Source organism: Scyliorhinus canicula, chromosome 29 (assembly GCF_902713615.1).
Source record: "Scyliorhinus canicula chromosome 29, sScyCan1.1, whole genome shotgun sequence".
Classification (NCBI taxonomy): domain Eukaryota; kingdom Metazoa; phylum Chordata; class Chondrichthyes; order Carcharhiniformes; family Scyliorhinidae; genus Scyliorhinus; species Scyliorhinus canicula.
The window spans coordinates 14,384,805-14,404,625 of record NC_052174.1 but is presented as its reverse complement, the minus strand read 5'-3'; the positions used below and the strand labels follow the sequence as shown (position 1 = coordinate 14,404,625).

Genomic DNA, 19,821 nt, shown 5'->3' with positions numbered 1-19,821 from the left:
GGGAGCGCCGCACTGTCAGAGGGGACAGTACTGAGGGAGTGCCGCACTGTCAGAGGGGACAGTACTGAGGGAGCGCCGCACTGTCGGAGGGTCAGTACCGAGGGAGTGCTGCACTGTCAGAGGGTCAGTACCGAGGGAGTGCCGCACTGTCGGAGGGTCAGTACCGAGGGAGTGCTGCACTGTCAGAGGGTCAGTACTGAGGGAGTGCCGCACTGTCAGAGGGTCAGTACTGAGGGAGTGCCGCACTGTCAGAGGGTCAGTACTGAGGGAGTGCTGCACTGTCAGAAGGGTCAGTACTGAGGGAGTGCTGCACTGTCAGAAGGGTCAGTACTGAGGGAGTGCTGCACTGTCAGAAGGGTCAGTACTGAGGGAGTGCTGAGTGAAGGCTCTCGCTCACCTTCGCTGCCCAGTCCCCCTCCTTCATGGCCCCACTGAAAACCTCTCTTTATTGGCCACCTCCCTCAACAGAGCTCCTTAAGTGGGCGGATGTCAAAGTCTGCTTGATTATGCTTTGCTGCGTTAAAAACTGCTTTAGCCATGCAAGTCTCCATTAGCCGAGGCTGGGGTGGATGGGACACCTTCTGTCAGGGACGTGCGAGGGGCAAAGGCTTTCAGGCTGCGCGCCAGCCAGGAAAATCAACGCGGAAACAGGAATCAAATAAACAGCTCAGCCATTTAGAAGATGGAAGATCAAACTTTATTTCGGAACTACTTGCATACAAAGAAAACATATTGCACATCAACCAAAAAGAAACAAGTTTTTCAAAAAAAAAAAAAAGAGAAAACAAAACTAAAAAGGACAAAAACATTTGTAGTTTGGAATCTCATACACAAGACGGTTCAGAGGGCAGGAAACCAACCCCGGTAGATTTGTGGAACCAAACTATTTGCGAAACCATCCTGGTTTCCCGGTTCAACAATCAGAGTGCCCGAAACAGATCCAAATTGACACCGTAACGCAGTCTCAAATATCCTTCGAACTGTTGAAGATGCACGGCGGGCAAAAAAATCATTTAAAAAACTTTCAATACAGAAACAAAATTACTTCATCTGTGTTACCTAGCTAGCAACCGAGTCACGCAACACCCCTGCAGGGCAGCACGTCACACAGCGGGCACGTTTGCCAGGGTGCAGACGGTGAATCTCACCGCTCCTCTTAGCCGTCCTCGTTGGGAAGGGGGGGGGGGGCGACTGGCTGCACTTAGGAAGTTGCCGCTGACCACCCCTGCTGCTGGAACGGCCCCCGTCAAACGGGGCCGATGCTCAATCCGCCACTCACTGCGCTGGGCACAAAGCTGTCCCGGCCCCCATCACTTGGCCCTGTGAATAAGCAGCCCGGTTCTCTCAGCCCCTGGCCTCGACTCTTCTCCCCCCCCCCCCCCCCCCCCCCCCCAACACACAAACCGAGCTGGTACCGACGACCCACTCGGTTACCCCCTCACCTGGGGCTCGGGAAGCCAACCAGCCTCTGGAGTCTCGATGCTAGTGCCGACTCTCTGGTGTTGGGGGCTGCTGTCACAATATGGAGTGTGCGCGCGCGCGCGTTTGAAAATAGGGTTGCGAAGTAATTTAAAGAAAAGAATAATTAATGCTGAGTTTATTTCTGCCATTATGAAGTCCCATGATCACACACACTAGCCATCGCCTGCAGCACATCGGGTATCAAGTATTAAAAACAGCTGCGTGGGCTCCGTCGTACAGTCGCTGAAGAAATGTGGGCTTTAAGATTAGTGTGATGCAAGGCTCGAGAGAGAGAGAGAGAGAGAGAGAGAGAGAGAGATCGGCTTTTAAATACTGTACAGTGAAAATAAATTAACCTTTTTTTTTTAAATGAAGCTGCTTTGTCCAACTTTGCTGACAATCATCGTTCTTCCGCTAACTCCGTGGGCCACTTTCTGTTGGCCCATTTCCCCCATCCGCCCCTCCGTACCTTTCCTTCCATTCCAGTGTATCTCCTACATTCCAACCAGCAACGACTGAATCGTTCTGCTTTTATTTTTCTTTCCCCAGTTATATTAGTTGCTCCTCTTTTGTTTTGTTACTAATCAGTGCAAGTAATTCGGAGTGCATCGTTTTATAGTGTCTCCTTACCACAAGTGGTTGCATACTCGTTTGGTTTTGCGATTTTAATTCTGCAGCATTTTATAGTTTTTTTTTTTATTAAACAGACAAGCTTCAAGTAACCGACACCTTGCCTTCCCGCTCTCTACTACACCCCCTCCACTCTCTCCATCCTCCAGCTTCTCGAACCAAACCTCTCTTTAATATATATATTTAATCGCTGACCTCCGCCATCAAAACGTCAAAAAACAAAACCCCACTTTTCTTTTACACTCTTAGAAGGCACAACATCTTTATTTAAATGTGTTTTTTTTTTGCGTTTTTTTTTAAATGTGTATTTTTTTTTATTTCCTCGAACTTTTTAATTAAATGTCAAAAAACAGATACACAGATATATGTTTTGAACACCTCCCCTCAAACCTCTGTCCGGTGCTGAGGGTGAGGGGAGGGCAAGTGCTGTGTCGAGTCGGGTAGTAGTAAGTAGTAGTTATGTAGTATTCAGGTTCCTATCTTTGGCAAGCTTTGACAAGCACTATTGAATAAACATGATGCAAGCGGGACTGAGATTCAAGGGTGGCGGCTGCTGCGTTTTTACGAAACGCCGTTCACCACGGCCTGCTGCTTGATGGTGGGGCCGGCTTGCTCGTAGCTCTGCCCGCGCTCCTGGGAGTCGCCCGCTGTCTTGTTGGCGCTGCCATCTGGGCTTCTGGTGGGGCCGTTGGGCGTGGCGCTGGGCTCGTCGCTGGGGTCCACCTGCTCCTGAGGGAGGCCAAGCACAAAACACACCGTGACTGCATTTTCACTTCCCCCCCCTGCCGACTCTTTCCCGCGATGCTCCCGGAGTCTCCCCGCTGCACAGCTTAACCACCATTCCCTCCCCCTGCACTCTGAGGGGTGGGGCTGCCTGGAGGGCAGGAAGAGTTTGCAAAGGGTTACGGATAGGGCTGAGAGTGGACACAACTTGGCAGCTGGGAGTATAATGTGGGAAAAACAGGAGACGGCACACTTTGGCAGGAAAGCAGATAATTATTTAAATGGAGAATAAGAGGGATCGGGTGTCCTGAAAATCTCTAAATTGCTAGCCTGCAATTGTTAGGTTGGCAAATGGAATTTGTTGCCAGGGGGTGGCAGTATTAAAGTCGGGGAGTCTTGCTGCAATTGTACAGGACATTAGCGAGGAGGTTAGGCCGACACACGTTGGAAGCTATTAAAATTAAAGGGGTGAGTTTAACGAAATGGGACTCTGAGCGGGTGTGACAGGGTGGATGTGGAGATGTGTCGTCCAGTGGGGAAATCGAGGGAAGGACCGTTTCACATCTCGCACTGAACACAGAAACGAGAAGGAAGAGAAATCTTTTTATACAGCGAGGAGTTCGGAGCTGCAATGCACTGCTCCTGGAAGCAACTTTCAACAGGAAAACAGGGAAGAGTAGGGGATTATGGCGAAGGAGGGATTAACGGAACAGCCCTTCCAGAAAGCCAGTGCAAGCATGGACAGAAAGGCCTCCTCCTGCCGTTTATTCTTCACACACTCCACGATAGCTGCCACTGCTCTGTAAGGCCCACACACTAACAGCACACAGTAACACAAGCCATCAGTCAGGCAGCCGAAAGGGCTGCCAGGGGTCCTGAACAAGACGGCTTACCTGTTGTTTCACCTCTGGCTCCGGCCCAGGGGCTCTCTCGGATTGATCTGTTTGCGTGACACGCTGTCGGCTCTGCGAATCTGCGCGGGAGATGTAATCGGCCACTGTAACTGAGGTAACAAGCATCTTAGAACTTGGCTTACCGAATTGCCGCTCCGACGCCAGAGACCGGGAGGAACTGGGATTCTCCTCCTCGGAGCAGCGCAGGTCCAAGGGGAGATGTAACCGAGCTGTTCAAAAGGGGCGAGGAATATCTCCACAAGTGGGACAGCTCTTCCAAAACAGCTGGCACGGGGCGGGGGGGGGCAAAGGGCTGAATGGCCTCTTTCTGCTCGGCAGCATGCTGCGGGCAGTGAAGGATTGGCGAACTCACCTGGCTGCCTGTCTCTGCTCAGGGAACCGTCCAGTCTGTTGCCACGATTCCGGCGCCGGCGACTCCTGTTTCTGCGTGGGGGTCTCCCCTCGGTCTCGTCTGGAGGGGGGGGGCAGGAGAGGGAGACAAGCAGTGGGCTCAGTTCACTCCAAACTCCCACAAAACCCACAATTTTATCACACAGACCAGGAGCAGTTCACAGCCGGCAGCTTTAGATTTAACCTGGCCGCCCACCCAACACTAACGTTCGACGCTCCCTTTACTCTTTCAGGTCTCACACCATTGATATATCCAACATTTCCTTCAAATTTGATTCCAGACAGACATTTCCCTGCTCCTGGCCAAGTTAAATACAGATAAAACTTCCACCTCTGAAACCTATTACTTTATTAACAATGATTTAAAATTACAGCCAAGCTGCCTTCAGGGAAGGTGGTTCTGTCTTCATCTTCACCCACGTGGGGGAGGGAGCCTGTGGAAATCGACAGGTTGGTCAAAGCCGTTTGCTGCAGGAGCAGACATGCTCGCCTTCGCTTACGCACACCCAGAGCAAATTGAGAAGGCTGTTCGTAAAGCAAATGGGGGTCTTTGGCTTCAGAAGCAAAGGCAGAGCTTGCAAAAAGCAAGGAGATTAACGCTAAACCGTTAGAAATCACTGCGCTCCCATTCTGGGCACCGCCCTTTAGGAAGGATGTCAACCTTTCGAAGAGGTGTGGAGGGAGATTTACTCGGATGGGACCAGGGATGAGGGGGCCCGGGATAATGCGGAGAGATTGGAGAAGCTGGGAATGTTTTCCTTGGAGCCGGGAAGGCTGAGGGGCAACAGAAAAGGCCCTTCGGCCCTTCCAGTCTGCGCCAGTCAAAAACAACCAGCTGACTGTTCTAATCCCATTTACCAACACATTTGGAGAGCGTAAGGGAAATCCGTTTCCTTTGACACAGCGAGTTGAGGTCTGGAAGATGCTGGCTGAAAGGGCAGTAGATTCATTAGGAGCTTTCAAAAAGGGTGAATTGAAGGGGGAAATCTTGCTGGGTCGTTGGGAGTAGAGGACAGTGGGACATCAGCCCTTTCGAGGGGCCAAACGGCCTCCTCTTGTGCCAGCTCACTCCAGGGCACTCAGTGGAGCAGACCAGTTGTACCCCTAGCCCCTCCCCAGCCGTCACATACCCGGAAGCACCCCGTCACATACCCACACCATTCTCATTGATGGAGGCGCTGTCGGACTCCACAATCCCATCCATCATGGTGGCGTCGTCGTCGGTGCGCCGCCTGCGGGACCTGCGCCGCCGGTTCGCGTTGGCGTGCGATTCGCTGGTGTCGGTGTCGCCGGCCTGATCGGTTTCCGCGTTCTCCAGCAGGCTGTACGGATTGCTGTCTGGGTCCTTCAGCACTGAAACACAAGAGCGGCCACAGGCAGGCGCACACAGTTACCAGAGAGAAAAGTAACTGCATCGCAGGCAGAAACAGGACAAGGCTTTGCTGTCGAGTAGGATCGCATCAGAAACGTCTGCCATAGATATTTTGTTCATCAGTTAGTCCTGACAAAGCTGCTTTAGCTTCCTTTACACACTTTAAATAGAGACCTCGTCCTCGGGTCCTTTCCTGGTCTCTGTCCGATCAACCGACTTGTGTTCTCCGCAGCCCTTTGACCTTTTGCTTTGGGCAATCGGCTCTCATAGCATTCAGCGGCCTAGTCTCTGCTCGCCAACTCCCTCGACCTCGCTTCCCACCCGCCTTTAAATCACTCCAAATATAGAATTGTAGCTCGTGGATATAACCGAGCCTGGGAGTGCTGCTTTGCTGGAAGTGACATCTTTCTAGAATAATGGCAAGAGGGTTACCTCGGAGGAGCAAGGGCGATCGGAGTCACTGCCTACCCCTCAACCAACGTCACCAAAAACAGGCCGTCTGGGTCATTAACACAAGGCTGTTTGAGGAACCCGCCGTGTGTCAATTTATTGCCTTGTTTCCTGCATTAAAAAGGGGCTACAATTCAAAATGGATCAAGTGCTTTGACACCATCAGGGGCGTAGAAAGGTGCTATAGAAATGCAGTTTCTGGGCAGCACGGTGGCCTAGTGGTTAGCACAACCGCCTCACGGGCGCTGAGGTCCCAGGTTCGATCCCGGCTCTGGGTCACTGTATATGTGGAGTTTGCACATTCTCCCCGTGTCTGTGTGGGTTTCGCCCCCACAACCCAAAAATGTGCAGGGTAGGTGGATTGGCCACGTTAAATTGCCCCTTAATGGGAAAAAATAATTGGGTAATCTAAATTAAAAAAAAAAAAGATAATATTATAGAAATGCAGTTTCTTCCTCTTACCCAAGTCTAATGTTATCACCTCGCTCCTCGAGCTCAGCGTTCAGATTTCCCTTGTACCAGCCTGCAAAGGGCAGTAGTGGCTTGTACATCAAAATGCACTAAATGAACACAGTGGTTAGCACTGTTGCTTCACAGATTCCCAGCTTGGGTCACTGTCCGTGCGGAGTCTGCACGTTCTCCCCGTGTGTGCGTGGGTTTCCTCCCACAAGTCCCTAAAGACGTGCTGTTAGGTGAATTGGACATTCTGAATTCTCCCTCCGTGTACCCGAACAGGCGCCGGAATGTGGCGACTAGGGGCTTTTCACAGTAACTTCACTGCAGTGTCAATGTCAGCCTACTTGTGACAATAAAGATGATTAAATCTAAGCTCTTACTGTCAAGAGTGGAGCCATTATTCAGAGAGGATGTCAAACTGGCTGATGGGCCTTCATCCGAACACTGACAGATCAGTGAGAGCCACGATATTATGGGGAGGAACAATTAAGCATTTCTCTTCCCTCTACTCAAAGTGATTTAAACACACAATGGGCGATCTTTATTTGACTGTACACCTTTAACTCAGTTACTTCCATTGTCTGTGCTTGAGGAGTGGTCTGGACACAGGAATAATGCCCTCCAGCATAATCCAGTCACCTAATTGGGGGCAGCAGGGTAGCATGGTGGTTAGCATAAATGCTTCACAGCTCCAGGGTCCCAGGTTCGATTCCCGACTGGGTCACTGTCTGTGTGGAGTCTGCACGTCCTCCCCCTGTGTGCGTGGGTTTCCTCCGGGTGCTCCGGTTTCCTCCCACAGTCCAAAGATGTGCGGGTTAGGTGGATTGGACATGCTAAATTGCCCGTAGTGTCCTAATAAAAAAAGTAAGGTTAGGGGGGGTTGTTGGGTTACGGGTATAGGGTGGATGCGTGGGTTTGAGTAGGGTGATCATGGCTCGGCACAACATTGAGGGCCGAAGGGCCTGTTCTGTGCTGTACTGTTCTATGTTCTATGTTCTAATTAATCGTATGAAACACCATCGGTATTTCAACTGCCCCCAGCTGTGATACCGTAACCCTCCGGTCCCTTGCCTAACAAACAACTCACTTTTGAAATGCTCAGTTGCCACCCAGCCTCGATAGCTTTTTGGGAAAGAAAGAGTGCCAGATGTCAATCTAATGGTTCACGTAGGCACCAATGACTCAGGTAAAACGAGGAAGGGGGCCCAGTGGAGGCAGTTTTGAGTTAGGCACTAAATTAAAGAACAGAACTGCCAGGGTTATAATCTCTGAATCAATCACCTGAGCCACGTGGAAACTAGCAAAGGGTACGTAAAATTAGGGAGGTGAGTACGCGGCTCAAAGGCTGGTGTGGGTACCGGATTGTAGGACATTGGAATCAGTACTGGGGAAAGTGGGGGCTGTACGCCTGGGACGGCCGATATCTGAACCATGCAGTGTTCTTGCGGACTGTATAACTAGGGATGCAGAGGGGTCAAAGGGGAAAGGGAGGGGGGGGGTAACGTTGTTAATCAAGGAAGGTTTCAGTGCAGTGCCGAGTCATGATATAAAGGCAATGGAGAGTGATGCAGAATTGTTTAGGGTTAAAATCAGCAAGAGCAGGGAAAGGAAGACGAGGGTGGGAGCGGTCTACAGAACGTGACCACTCAAGGAGGTCAACACATAAATAGAACATAGAACATAGAACAGTACAGCACAGAACAGGCCCTTCGGCCTTCAATGTTGTGCCGAGCCATGATCACCCTACTCAAACCCACGTATCCACCCCTATACCCGTAACCCAACAACCCCCCCCCCCCAACCTTACTTTTATTAGGACACTACGGGCAATTTAGCATGGCCAATCCACCTAACCCGCACATCTTTGGACTGTGGGAGGAAACCGGAGCACCCGGAGGAAACCCACGCACACAGGGGGAGGACGTGCAGACTCCACACAGACAGTGACCCAGCCGGGAATCGAACCTGGGACCCTGGAGCTGTGAAGCATTTATGCTAACCACCATGCTACCCTGCTGCCCTATAAATGAAATATCAAGGGCACGTTTGAAGAGAACCGCAATTATCAGGAGGGATTTTAAGTTGCATTACGATTGAACAAACCAAAGCAGCAAGGGCAAAGTAGAAGAAGAATTTGTGGAATACATCAAAGATGGCCTTTAGAGCAGTATGTTGTGGAATCTACCCAGGAAATGGTTATTTTAGATTTGGCTTTGTGTAATGAAGGATTAATAAGGGATCCCATTGTTAATGATCCCCTAGGGGGTAGTGACCACAATTTGATAGAATTCCAGATACAGTTTGAGGGCAAACACCATATGTCCATAACCAATGTCTTCAATTTAAAAAGGGCAATTATAATGGTATGCGAGAGGCGTTGTCTACGGCGATCTGGGTAAACAAGCCAAGATACAGGGCAGTAGGCAAGCAATGGCAGGTATTCAAAAGCAGCCCATAGTGCTCAGCAGGAGCTTATCCCAATCTCAAAGAGGGATTCCACGAGAAAGAGGCAAAATCCATGGTTAACAAAGAAGATCGAGGATGATGTTAAATTGGAAAGCAGGATATACAAAGTGGAACGGGATATTGGTGGACCTGAGGACAGGCAAGATTCTAGGATCCAGCAGCAAAAGACTAAAAAGCGTATTGGGGAGAAAATGAATTTTGAGAGAAAGCTTGCATGCAGTTTAAAAACAAACAGTTTGTATGGATATATAAATAGGAAGTGGGCGGCTAAGGTAAATGTGGGACGACTGATGGAGGCTGGTTAAGTAACAACAGGAGTCAATAATCAAAGAGGAAATAGCTAATAGTTTAGGAAAGCCGAATATAATCAAACCTAGTCAACATGGTCTAACGAAAGGCAAATCATGTTTAATAGATTTGCTCGAATTCGTTGAGGATATAACAGGGAGAGTAGATAGAGGAGAACGTGTAGTTTAGTGTATTTAGATTTCCAAAAGGCATCTGTCAAGGTGTCGCACAAGAGGCTGGTGCATAATGTGAAAGCCCCTGAAATTGGAGGAAGTGTCTTAGCACCGATTGAAAACTGGCTGTAACATGGAAAACAAAGAGTTGGAATAAATTTTCAGATGGAAAGATGCAAGTAGCTACTTGAAATGAAATGAAAATGAAAATCGCTTATTGTCACGAGTAGGCTTCAATTAAGTTACTGTGAAAAGCCCCTAGTCGCCACATTCCGGCGCCTGTCCGGGGAGGCTGGTACGGGAATCGAACCGTGCTGCTGGCTTTCAAAGCCAGCGATTTAGCCCAGTGAGCCAAACCAGCCCCTACTTGCATTAGGAACAGAATGCAAGGTTTCCAAATTTGCCGATGAGATGAAAATAGGTGGAAGGACATGTTGGGAAGAGGATGTTGCGATTCTCGGACGGGATATCGATAGATTGGTGACTGGGCGAAAACCAGGCGAATGGAGTTTAACGTTGGGGGGGGGGGATTTCGGTCGGGGGAAATCAAAAGGCAGATTATCAAAACCAGGGGCTGGTTTAGCTCACTGGGCTAAATCGCTGGCTTTTAAAGCAGACCAAGCAGGCCAGCAGCACGGTTCAATTCCCGTACCAGCCTCCCCGGACAGACGCCGGAATGTGGCGACTTGGGGCTTTTCACAGTAACTTCATTGAAGCCTACTCGTGACAATAAGCGATTTTCATTTCATTTCATTTTAATTTCAAAATGGAGGGTGACCGCAGGTGCAGAGGGATCTTTGTGTTCTCGTGCATGAACCACAAAAAGGCAGCAGGCAGGTCAGGGTAGATGGTGTGATGTTTTCACCAGTGGGAGAGTGACGAACAAGAGGGCATGGCTACAAGATAGAGGGCCGGTCATTTCAAACTGAGGTGGGCAGAAATCTCTTCACACAGAGGGTGTGGAATCCCTGGAATTCTCTGCCCCCGAGGCTGGGTCATTAGAAGTATTTAAAGTGGAGCTGGATAAATATTCGCTAGAGGGAAACGGCAGAGAAAAGGAGTTAAGGCCGGCATGGATCAGCCATGATCCTTCTGAATGGCAGGGCAGGCTCGAAGGACCTGGGGCCTACTCCTGTTTCCATTTCTTGTGCTCACCACCACCGTCTCAAGGGGTAACTAGGGATGGGCAACAAATGCTGGCCGAGCCGGTGATGCTCAGATCCAATGAAAGAACTCAAAAATGTCAGTATGCAGTTTGATCAGTTTGAATTTGATCCAGGTCTTGGCCACAAGCAGCTTTCAAACCCACTGCTTTAATCAGTCCGCTTTCTTTCGTTAACAATGTTCAACAGAAGAAAATGCGACTCAAACTCTTGAGCTCAATGTACCTGCACTGATTGATGAAGACCCGCCTCGACCTCCACCGCGACCTCTCCCGGAGGGAGGAGCCCCTCGGCCACGCCCTCCAGTCGGCCTCCTCCGGTTCGTGTCCGATCCCTGCCGGCGATCCCTCTCTTCGTCGGCCTGGCCCGCCGACCAATCGCTCAGCTCAGCCCGGCGTTCCGACTCGGCCTCGGAAACATTGGAGAAGTCGGAGTTGTTGTCTGCAGCAAGTAGAGTTCGGAGGTTAAAGGGTGGGGGGGGGGGGGGGGGGGGGGGGGGGTGTCTCTGCAGCGCACTGGAGCCAAACAACCATCAGGTCAAGACCCGCTTCTGATGGTGTGGCCGTCTCCGCCACGCCTGTAACTAGTTACGTACATAGAACATAGAACAGTACAGCACAGAACAGGCCCTTCGGCCCTCGATGTTGTGCCGAGCAATGATCACCCTACTTAAACCCACGTAACCCGTATACCCGTAACCCAACAATCCCCCCATTAACCTTACACTGCGGGCAATTTAGCATGGCCAATCCACCTAACCCGCACATCTTTGGACTGTGGGAGGAAACCGGAGCACCTGGAGGAAACCCACGCACACACGGGGAGGACGTGCAGACTCCACACAGACAGTGACCCAGCCGGGAATCGAACCTGGGACCCTGGAGCTGTGAAGCATTGATGCTAACCACCATGCTACCGTGAGGCCCCATAGGTACGTAGGTGCGGAATACAATTGGAGGGGGAATTCTGTACGCAGGTCATCTGAACAGGCCGCTGGGGTGTCTGCACACCCCTAGCCTTAAGGAATTAGGAGCTATTTATTTTGCTCCTTTACTACCCACACTCAACATCAGTGTGGTTCAGCACTGGCACTGTGGCTGCCAGCCAACGACCTGCCCAGTGAGCGGGTCATGTAACCTGGGCAGACACCCCGAGTGCAGCACCGGGCGGCTGCTGCTGTGTCCCCGCTGCTGACTGGGCCCGGGGTTTTGGATGAAGGACGACCAGGCCGCTGAGGCAGCAGAGGGCGGAACCAGAGTCTAGCAGAGAAACCGCGCTGGAGGGAGAAAATGAAAGGAGACATATTAAGAATTACAATCGATTCACTTGCGTGTGGTAAAACACCACAAGGCATTTTATAGGTGGATTAGATGGAAATTTAACAATTGTAAAAGGAGATGCTACGGCAGGTGAACAAGGCGGCAAGGAGGATGGGAAGGTAGAGAAGCAGAGAGGTTTAGGGAGAGGATTCCAGGGCTTTGGACCTAATCAGCTGGAGACACAGCCGCCAGTTCGGAGGGCAATGAAATTCAGAGTTTTAGTAAGAAGAGGGTTTTTGGTGATACAATACCCGCTGTTTATAACTTGGTATTGTTTTTGGTAAAGTGAAACTTAAGCTGCACAGTAAAGATAAAGTGCATCAGCCTGCCACGTCAGGGCACCATGAAGTTAAATGGCAGGTACCTCGCCTCCCTCGCCCTCGGCCGCTGTACGATCTCGAGCTGTGCATGGAGGAGGCCGTGCTGTCATCCGTCATGTAGCCACGCTCCTTGTCAGCACGGGTGGACAGTGGGCGGTACCCCATGCCGATCTGCCGGAGCTGCTCATCTATCTGCAACCTCTCCAATCGCAGCTGTTCGACCTCCTGCAGAGAAGGACCAGAGACACAGCGAGTCCACAACAGGATTTCAAGACGCATGGCAAATGTGAACAACTCACACGAGCAATGGCAACGTTTAGCACCCTCTTCCCACAGTTTCTACCCTCTGAAGGAAAAGCTCGCTCTCTGGGATACAGTTCCATGCCAACAACTGCCCTTTCACTACTGCGCTCGACTAACTATTCTTCCATTGTGAGAAAGTGTAGGGACGAAACTGCCTCAAATTCCACTCCGATTCTCCTCCAGATATTTGCCCGAGTCAGCAGCGGTCAAATTAAAATGCACTTTGATAACGTCTTTCACAACTTCAGGACATCCCAAAGTATTTCACAGTAACTAAGTATGTTTGAAGAGTTTTACACTACAGGAAGCGCAACAGCCAGAAAGCTCCCACAAATAGTAATTAAATAAATGAGCAGATCATTTTTTTTATATATAGGTTAATGCCGTTCGTGTCCTTCGAGTGACTCAGAGAATCTTCAGACTCACCCACAGAGCCACGGCTAATGGGCACTGCTCCGGGAGGAGTGGAACTCTGGGTAATGTCCTTCCCTGGGTAACGTCCTTCGCTCTCCACTTCCTCGAGCCTCCACATCACCCATTGAGCCACGGCCAATGGACACTGCCCCGGGAGTGGAACTCTGGGTAACGTCCTTCGCTCTCCGCTTGCGTGAGCCTCTCCTCAACGCTACGTTTAATGTAATGATTCCCACTCCACCCACCTTCGTTCCTCAAGCGCCTGAGGGATTCGGTGCAAAATGCGGGCAGAGATTTGGTTGCTGGATTGGCAGTGGAACTAGGCTCACGGTGCGCAGGGCTCACTCAAAGCTTCCAAACTGTTCTCCCCAAAGCCAAACGAGCAGGAAAAGCCAACAGCGTTTTCGAAGCACCACTGCACGGAGCACCACTACACGGAGCACACAGTAGAATAAAAAAGCCTCATAAAAGTCGCTTTGGGACACTGATGAAAAATCCTGAAGTATGTCGATATGTTCAGCTGCAAAAGTTCACTGATCACTGCTACTTTAGAAACCACCACACTTGGATATGCTTCAGACGCACAGGGGAAAAACTAATTGCAATCAGGTCGACGCGAGGCTGCTGTTAAACGACACAGCCAGCTGGGGGCGCTATTACTGCTTCACTGACGGCCAGTAGGGTTTAAAACAATGGCTCCTTCAGAATTCCACACAGTTCACATGTTGATATTAAAAGAGACAGCTTCTGCCGTGCAAAACGTTGTCCATTAAAGAGCACGGCAGCATGGATTCACACAAGGGTGTGCAGCACTGTACAAGGGTAGCCCGGCACTATCCCACGGTTACCATGTGAGCGACTCTCTGCTACGCCGAGGGATTTGCTTCTCAAGTCAGGATTGTTTTACTGAATGGGTAGAAAACCGGTTTTATTTGTTCCCTTCCTTTCTTTTGATGGTGTTGGGCCGCAGGGGGGGGGGGGGGGGGGGGGGGGGGGGGTTTAGAGAAATAGCGTGACTGCATTCATTCTGAAACTGTAAACACCGATCATGACTAAACCATTCCCCAAAAAGTGCAGCACGGTAGCAGTGGTTAGCACTGTTGCTTCACAGCACCAGGGTCCCAGGTTCGATTCTCCGCTGGGTCACTGTCTGTGCGGAGTCTGCACATCCTCCCCCCGTGTGTGCGTGGGTTTCCTCCGGGTCCTCTGGTTTCCTCCCACAGTCCAAAGACATGCAGGTTAGGTGGATTGGCCATGATAAATTGCCCTCAGTGACCAAAAAGGTTAGGTGGGGTTATTGGGTTACGGGGATAGGGTGGAAGTGAGGGCTTGGGTGGGTCAGTGCACTAGATGGGCCGAATGGCCTCCTTCTATGTTCTAATTCGGAGAGGGGGCGGAATCAGGAGCTGAGAGAGGGAGAAATTCACAACGTCGGACTGAAGGCCCGTGAACGTGACCTCTCCTCATTACGATTGGCTCCAGGACACTGGCAGCAAGCGGGTACCACCCCCCGACACACCCACTGGGCATGGGGCCATTTGACTGTGGAGACAACAGTCCGACCCCCCCCTCCCCCGACCCCCACACCCACAAACAGCCCAGTCTAGAGGCCCGCATCGAGTCAGCCAATCATACGTTACCCAGTATCAGACCGCACAGGACCACTGACCAAAGTCAAGACTCGAACAGCAGTGAAAATAAGTGAGGGAAATCAAATAAATGTGGAATTGGCTGGGGAAACGGCAATAAGTGGATGGAACTCGGTCTCTTTCAGATGCTGACTAACTTGTGCACTTTTGGATGAGACACTGACAGCCTGCGCAGGTGGACGTCAAAGATCCCACAGGATTATTCGGCATCCTCCCTGGGTTCCACTTATCCTTGAACCACCCCACTGCAGAAAGAATTAACCTAGTTGTTAGCGCATGGAGGTTTGAGAGATCTTCCTGCGCGCAAATTACTTGGCCCACATTTCCTATGTTATAGCAGCGGCACTTTGCAAAGTATTCCATTGGCTGCAAGGGAATGCCCAGGGGGCCGTGAAAGGTGCTACGGAAATGCAAACCGGCCTGTTCTGCATTCGGTTTCAATGGTAAGCCCTGGCAACGAGAGTCTCGCCGGATGAGTGCCAAAGATGCCGGATTGGCCGCACCAGATTCAGCTATCTGCAAGTGGTCGTGACGAAACGCAATCCCCGATGCTAGACGGGCAACAATCTCACCTGAAACGCAGCAGGGGGGCGAGGGGGGGGGGGGGGGGGGGGGACGCACACACGAGAATCGCAAATCGTCAGGAGCTTCTGACCTACGAGAACAGCTGAAAAATCAAAAAAGGAATCAATCTTCCCGCGTTACAGGCAGCGACAGGAGGTTAGATTCCTGCAGCTCAGCGTCGCCAAACCGGGCCACACAATGCAGCTTCCCCCCACCAAATCAGACACCTCGCCCTCCCCTGGGAGCCCTGCCAGAGGTCACAGCATCAAGTTGTATTTAGATGCACAAGTGATGAGCAAGGAGTAATCCATCCCTGGGGGAGGTGGGAGTAAGGAAATACCAGTGATTTAATTAACAAATGTTCAAAGACGACCCAACACAGGGAGGGGACACACACACACACACAGAATTCTGAATTAGATCACAGACCCCCCCCCCCCCCCCCCCCCCCCGGGCACAAAAATCAAACGGCACATCTTCAGCTCCCGGTGCACAGGCTTGCACAGCATGTGGACACTCAGTAAGCTCGCTGCGACCTCGTCTCAGGCCACGCATGTGCCTCGCGGTCAGACATTCACTCTCAACAGCAGCACCCCGCCATTTGCACAGTACGAAGAATATGCACACAAGATTATACTTTACATAGCATCATACAACACAGGGGGCACTTCAGCCCGTCCTGTCTGTGCTAGCTCTTTCAAAGAGCTATTGATTCGTTCCACATCCCCACCCCTGCTCTTTCCCCATATCCCTGCAAGACTTCCCCCTTCAAGTATTTACCCGATTCCCTTTCAGAATCTGCTCCCGCCGCCCTTTCTGTCAGCGCGCCTTCCAGATCACAACAACTCGCTGTGGAAAACAAACTCCCAATGGCGCGCTGGTACTTTTGCCGATCACCGTAAATCTGTCCCCCTCTGGTTACCAACCTTCCTGTCACGAAAACAGTTTCTCCTTTTCTACCCAATCAATGTTCCCACTGAATCTCGCTCGGCTTCGGAGCTGAACAATCCTAGCTTATAGAAGGAAAACAATGCTGCACATTTGATAAAAGAAAGTGTAGAATACACATTCACCCCTCTTTGGAAGAGATACTATCTATTTTGCACAGAAGGAATACACCAGGGACTCCTAGACCGCTCTGCGGAGACTCCCTCCCCATTTCCAACCTACGCCTCAAAAGACAAGGGCAGCAGAAACAGCAATTTGACAAATTAACTAAGCATTACCGTCAGGTAGGACAGGTGATACTCCAGCAGCACTTGAGCATTGACAAGATTCTCCTTGGTGCCAACGAACGTGAAAGGAACCATACCCTGCAGGACAGAGGGGGACAAAACCGTTAAAGCAGATGGCCCACTCCCTCCGTCCGTCTAGCGCCTCCTGTCCACGAGGCAGCCTGCAAAGCCTGGCGAGGGGGAAGGATTGGGGTCGGTTGTCGATGTGCTGGCCAGCGGTAGGCAGTCATCACGTTCCAAACAGCGTCTGGCTCAGGGAGCACATCTCTCTCTGGGACGGGGAGGGTTTTCACACCGTCTCCGTCCATGGGGTCTTTACACAACGGTCACCTTGTGTGGAATGCTGTTTGGGAGGAGTGGTTGTCGGAAATGTGCCCACATTGGGAGCATTCCCGGGGAGGTGGCGGCTGCAAGGTTTCGGGCCGGGCTGGGAGGATGCCTGAACCTCTGGAGTCAGGATTATTTGGGGCACCGCCAGATGGCGTGAACGTCCCCGTTCCCCACACCATCTCGGTTAATGCAGGGTTACCCCTCCCTGGAGGTCTGTTCCCTCATTCTGCACCAAACGCCGCGCACAACTCCAAGGTACCACATCATCGGAGGAGGAGGAGCGCTGAGCAAGTCACTGGCTGGGAATTGGGCCGTCAAAACACTTTGACTAAGGTTGTTGCACTCTGCAAAGCAGAGGGGACAGTAACAGCACCATTAGCACAAGGACAGGATTGCATTTAGTAGCATTCACCTCCTCCCTGGGCAGCCTCTTATCATTATCGCCTTCAATCCGAACTCGCACCACGCCGGACTTGTCCACAATTTCCTGGATTACTTTCCCGTTCTTGCCAATCACTTTGCCTGAATTACAAACAGACACACGGGTGGGTTAGCCAGCAACCATTTATTCTCTAGGAAAAACCTCAACTGTTTAAAAGTTATTTAAAAAGAGTAAACAATATTCCGATTCCTCTGCTGGCCGGTCTACAGCACAGGTTGAACTGCTCTTGGATGTTTTTGCAAGGAATTCCATAGATTCACAACCCTTTGGGTAAAGAAGTTCCTCCTAAACTCAGCCCTAAATCTACTTCCCCTTATTTTGAGGCTATGCCCCCTAGTTCTGCTTTCACCCGCCAGTGGAACCATCCTGCCCGCATCTATCCTATCTATTCCCTTCATAATTTTAAATGTTTCTATAAGATCCCCTCTCATCCTTCTAAATTCCAACGAGTACAGTCCCAGTCTACTCAACCTCTCCTCATAATCCAACCCCTTCAGCTCTGGGATTAACCTAGTGAATCTCCTCTGCACACCCTCCAGCGCCAGTACGTCCTTTCTCAGGTAAGGAGATCAAAACTGAACACAATATTCCAGGTGTGGCCTCACTAACACCGTATACAATTGCAACATAACCTCCCTAGTCTTGAACTCCATCCCTCTAGCAATGAAGGACAAAATTCTATTTGCCTTCTTAATCACCTGTTGTACCTGTAAACCAACTTTTTGAACGAGCACACCCAGGTCTCTCTGTACAGCAGCATGTTTTAATATTTTATTTAAATAATAATCCCTTTTTCCAAAATGGATAACCTCACATTTGCCAACACTGTATTCCATCTGCCAGACCCTAGCCCATTCACTTAACCTATCCAAATCCCTCTGCAGACTTCCGGTATCCTCTGCACTTTTCGCTTTCCCACTCATCTTAGTGTCATCTGCAAACTTGGACACATTGCCCTTGGTCCCCAACTCCAAATCATCTATGTAAACTGTGAACAATTGTGGGCCCAACACGGATCCCTGAGGGACACCACTAGCTACTGATTGCCAACCAGGGAAACACCCATTAATCCCCACTCTTTGCTTTCTATTAATTAACCAATTATCTATCCATGCTACTACTTTACCCTTAATACCATGCATCTTTATCTTATGCAGCATCCTTTTGTGTGGTACCTTGTCAAAAGCTTTCTGGAAATCCAGATATACCACATCCATTGGCTCCCCGTTATCTATCGCACTGGTAATGTCCTCAAAAAATTTCACTACATTAGTTAGGCACAACCTGCCCTTTATGAACCCATGCTGCATCTGCCCAATGGGACAATTTCCATCCAGATGCCTCGCTATTTCTTCCTTGATGATAGATTCCAGCATCTTCCCTACTACCGAAGTTAAGCTCACTGGCCGATAATTACCCGCTTTCTACCTACCTCCTTTTTTAAAACAGTGGTGTCACGTTTGCTAATTTCCAATCCACCGGGACCACCCCAGAGTCTAGTGAATTTTGGTAAATCAGCATTAGTGCATCTGCAATTTCCCTAGCCATCTTTTTAGCACTCACGGATGCATTCCATTAGGACCAGGAGACTGGTCTACCTTTAGCCCCATTAGCTTGCCCATCACTCCCTCCTTAGTGATAGCAATCATTTCAAGGTCCTCACCTGTCATAGCCTCATTTCTATCAGTCACTGGCATGTTATTTGTGTCTTCCACTGTGAAGACCGACCCAAAAACCTGTTCAGTTCCTCAGCCATTTCCTCATCTCCCATTATTAAATCTCCCTTCTCATCCTCTAAAGGACCAATATTTACCTGAGCCACTCTTTATTGTTTTATATATTTATAGAAACTTTTACTATCTGTTTTTATATTATGAGCGAGTTTACTCTCAATCTATCTGACTCTTTATAGCTTTTTTAGTAGCTTTCTGTTGCCCCCTAAAGATTTCCCAGTCCTCTTGTCTCCCACTAATCTTTGCCACTTTGTATGCTTTTTCCTTCAATTTGATACTCTCCCTTATTTCCTTCGGTATCCACGGTCGATTTTCCCTCTTTCTACCGTCCTTTCTTCTTTTTTTTAAATATAAATTTAGATTACCCAATTATTTTTTCCAATTAAGGGGCAATTTAGAGTGTTCAATCTACCTATCCTGCACGTCTTTGGGTTGTGGGGGTGAAACCCACGCAGACACGGGGAGAACATGCAAACTCCACACGGACAGTGACCCAGAGCCGGGATCGAACCTGGGACCTCAGCGCCGTGAGGCGGTTGTGCTAACCACTAGGCCACCGTGCTGCCCCCGTCCTTTCTTCTTGTTGGTATAAACCTTTGCTGAGCACTGTGAAAAATCGCTTGGAAGGTTCTCCACTATTCCACCACAAAGTCTTTACTCCCAGTCTACCTTGATGGAGCCGAGATACAGACCAACCACAATCTAATCGAAAGGCTCAACAGGCGGAATGGCTTCTGCCTATTTCAACGCTGCCGTGAGGCACTCTATCCACAGGGAATAACTGCGAATACGAGTACCCAGAGCTTCTGTAACACAGAACACTGAAGTGACAGGCATAACTCTGGTCAATCCTGGAATTATATTGATGCTGAAATGATCGTAACTGTGCAATCCTTTAATTAATTCACACTTTATTTTAACGGTTATCTGTAACTATGTTCTGAAGTATGATTACTTGTTTTATTTGCATCACCACCACGATTTGGCACCTGTCAATAAACCGGTTATCTATGTGAAAGTGCAGCT

At 50.0% G+C, this 19,821-nt stretch overlaps 1 protein-coding gene across 4 annotated transcripts in view; it reads right to left on the bottom strand.

Moving 5' to 3' along the window:
• Window positions 1-1,779: 1,779 nt before the first annotated feature.
• LOC119958354 (fragile X mental retardation syndrome-related protein 1-like) overlaps window positions 1,780-19,821 on the bottom strand; it is a 69,548-nt gene continuing 51,506 nt past the window's right edge. The window contains exons 10-17 of one of the 4 annotated variants that reach the window (XM_038786803.1): window positions 17,033-17,142; window positions 16,282-16,368; window positions 12,170-12,350; window positions 10,712-10,927; window positions 5,271-5,471; window positions 4,081-4,179; window positions 3,708-3,817; window positions 1,780-2,820 (exon numbers count right to left, since the gene is read on the bottom strand). In XM_038786803.1, coding sequence (XP_038642731.1) covers window positions 2,653-2,820; window positions 3,708-3,817; window positions 4,081-4,179; window positions 5,271-5,471; window positions 10,712-10,927; window positions 12,170-12,350; window positions 16,282-16,368; window positions 17,033-17,142 — 1,172 coding nt within the window. In that variant the 3' untranslated portion in view covers window positions 1,780-2,652. The remainder of the gene's footprint in view (window positions 2,821-3,707; window positions 3,818-4,080; window positions 4,180-5,270; window positions 5,472-10,711; window positions 10,928-12,169; window positions 12,351-16,281; window positions 16,369-17,032; window positions 17,143-19,821) is intronic. The other 3 variants (XM_038786805.1, XM_038786806.1, XM_038786804.1) reach the window with 3 other exon arrangements.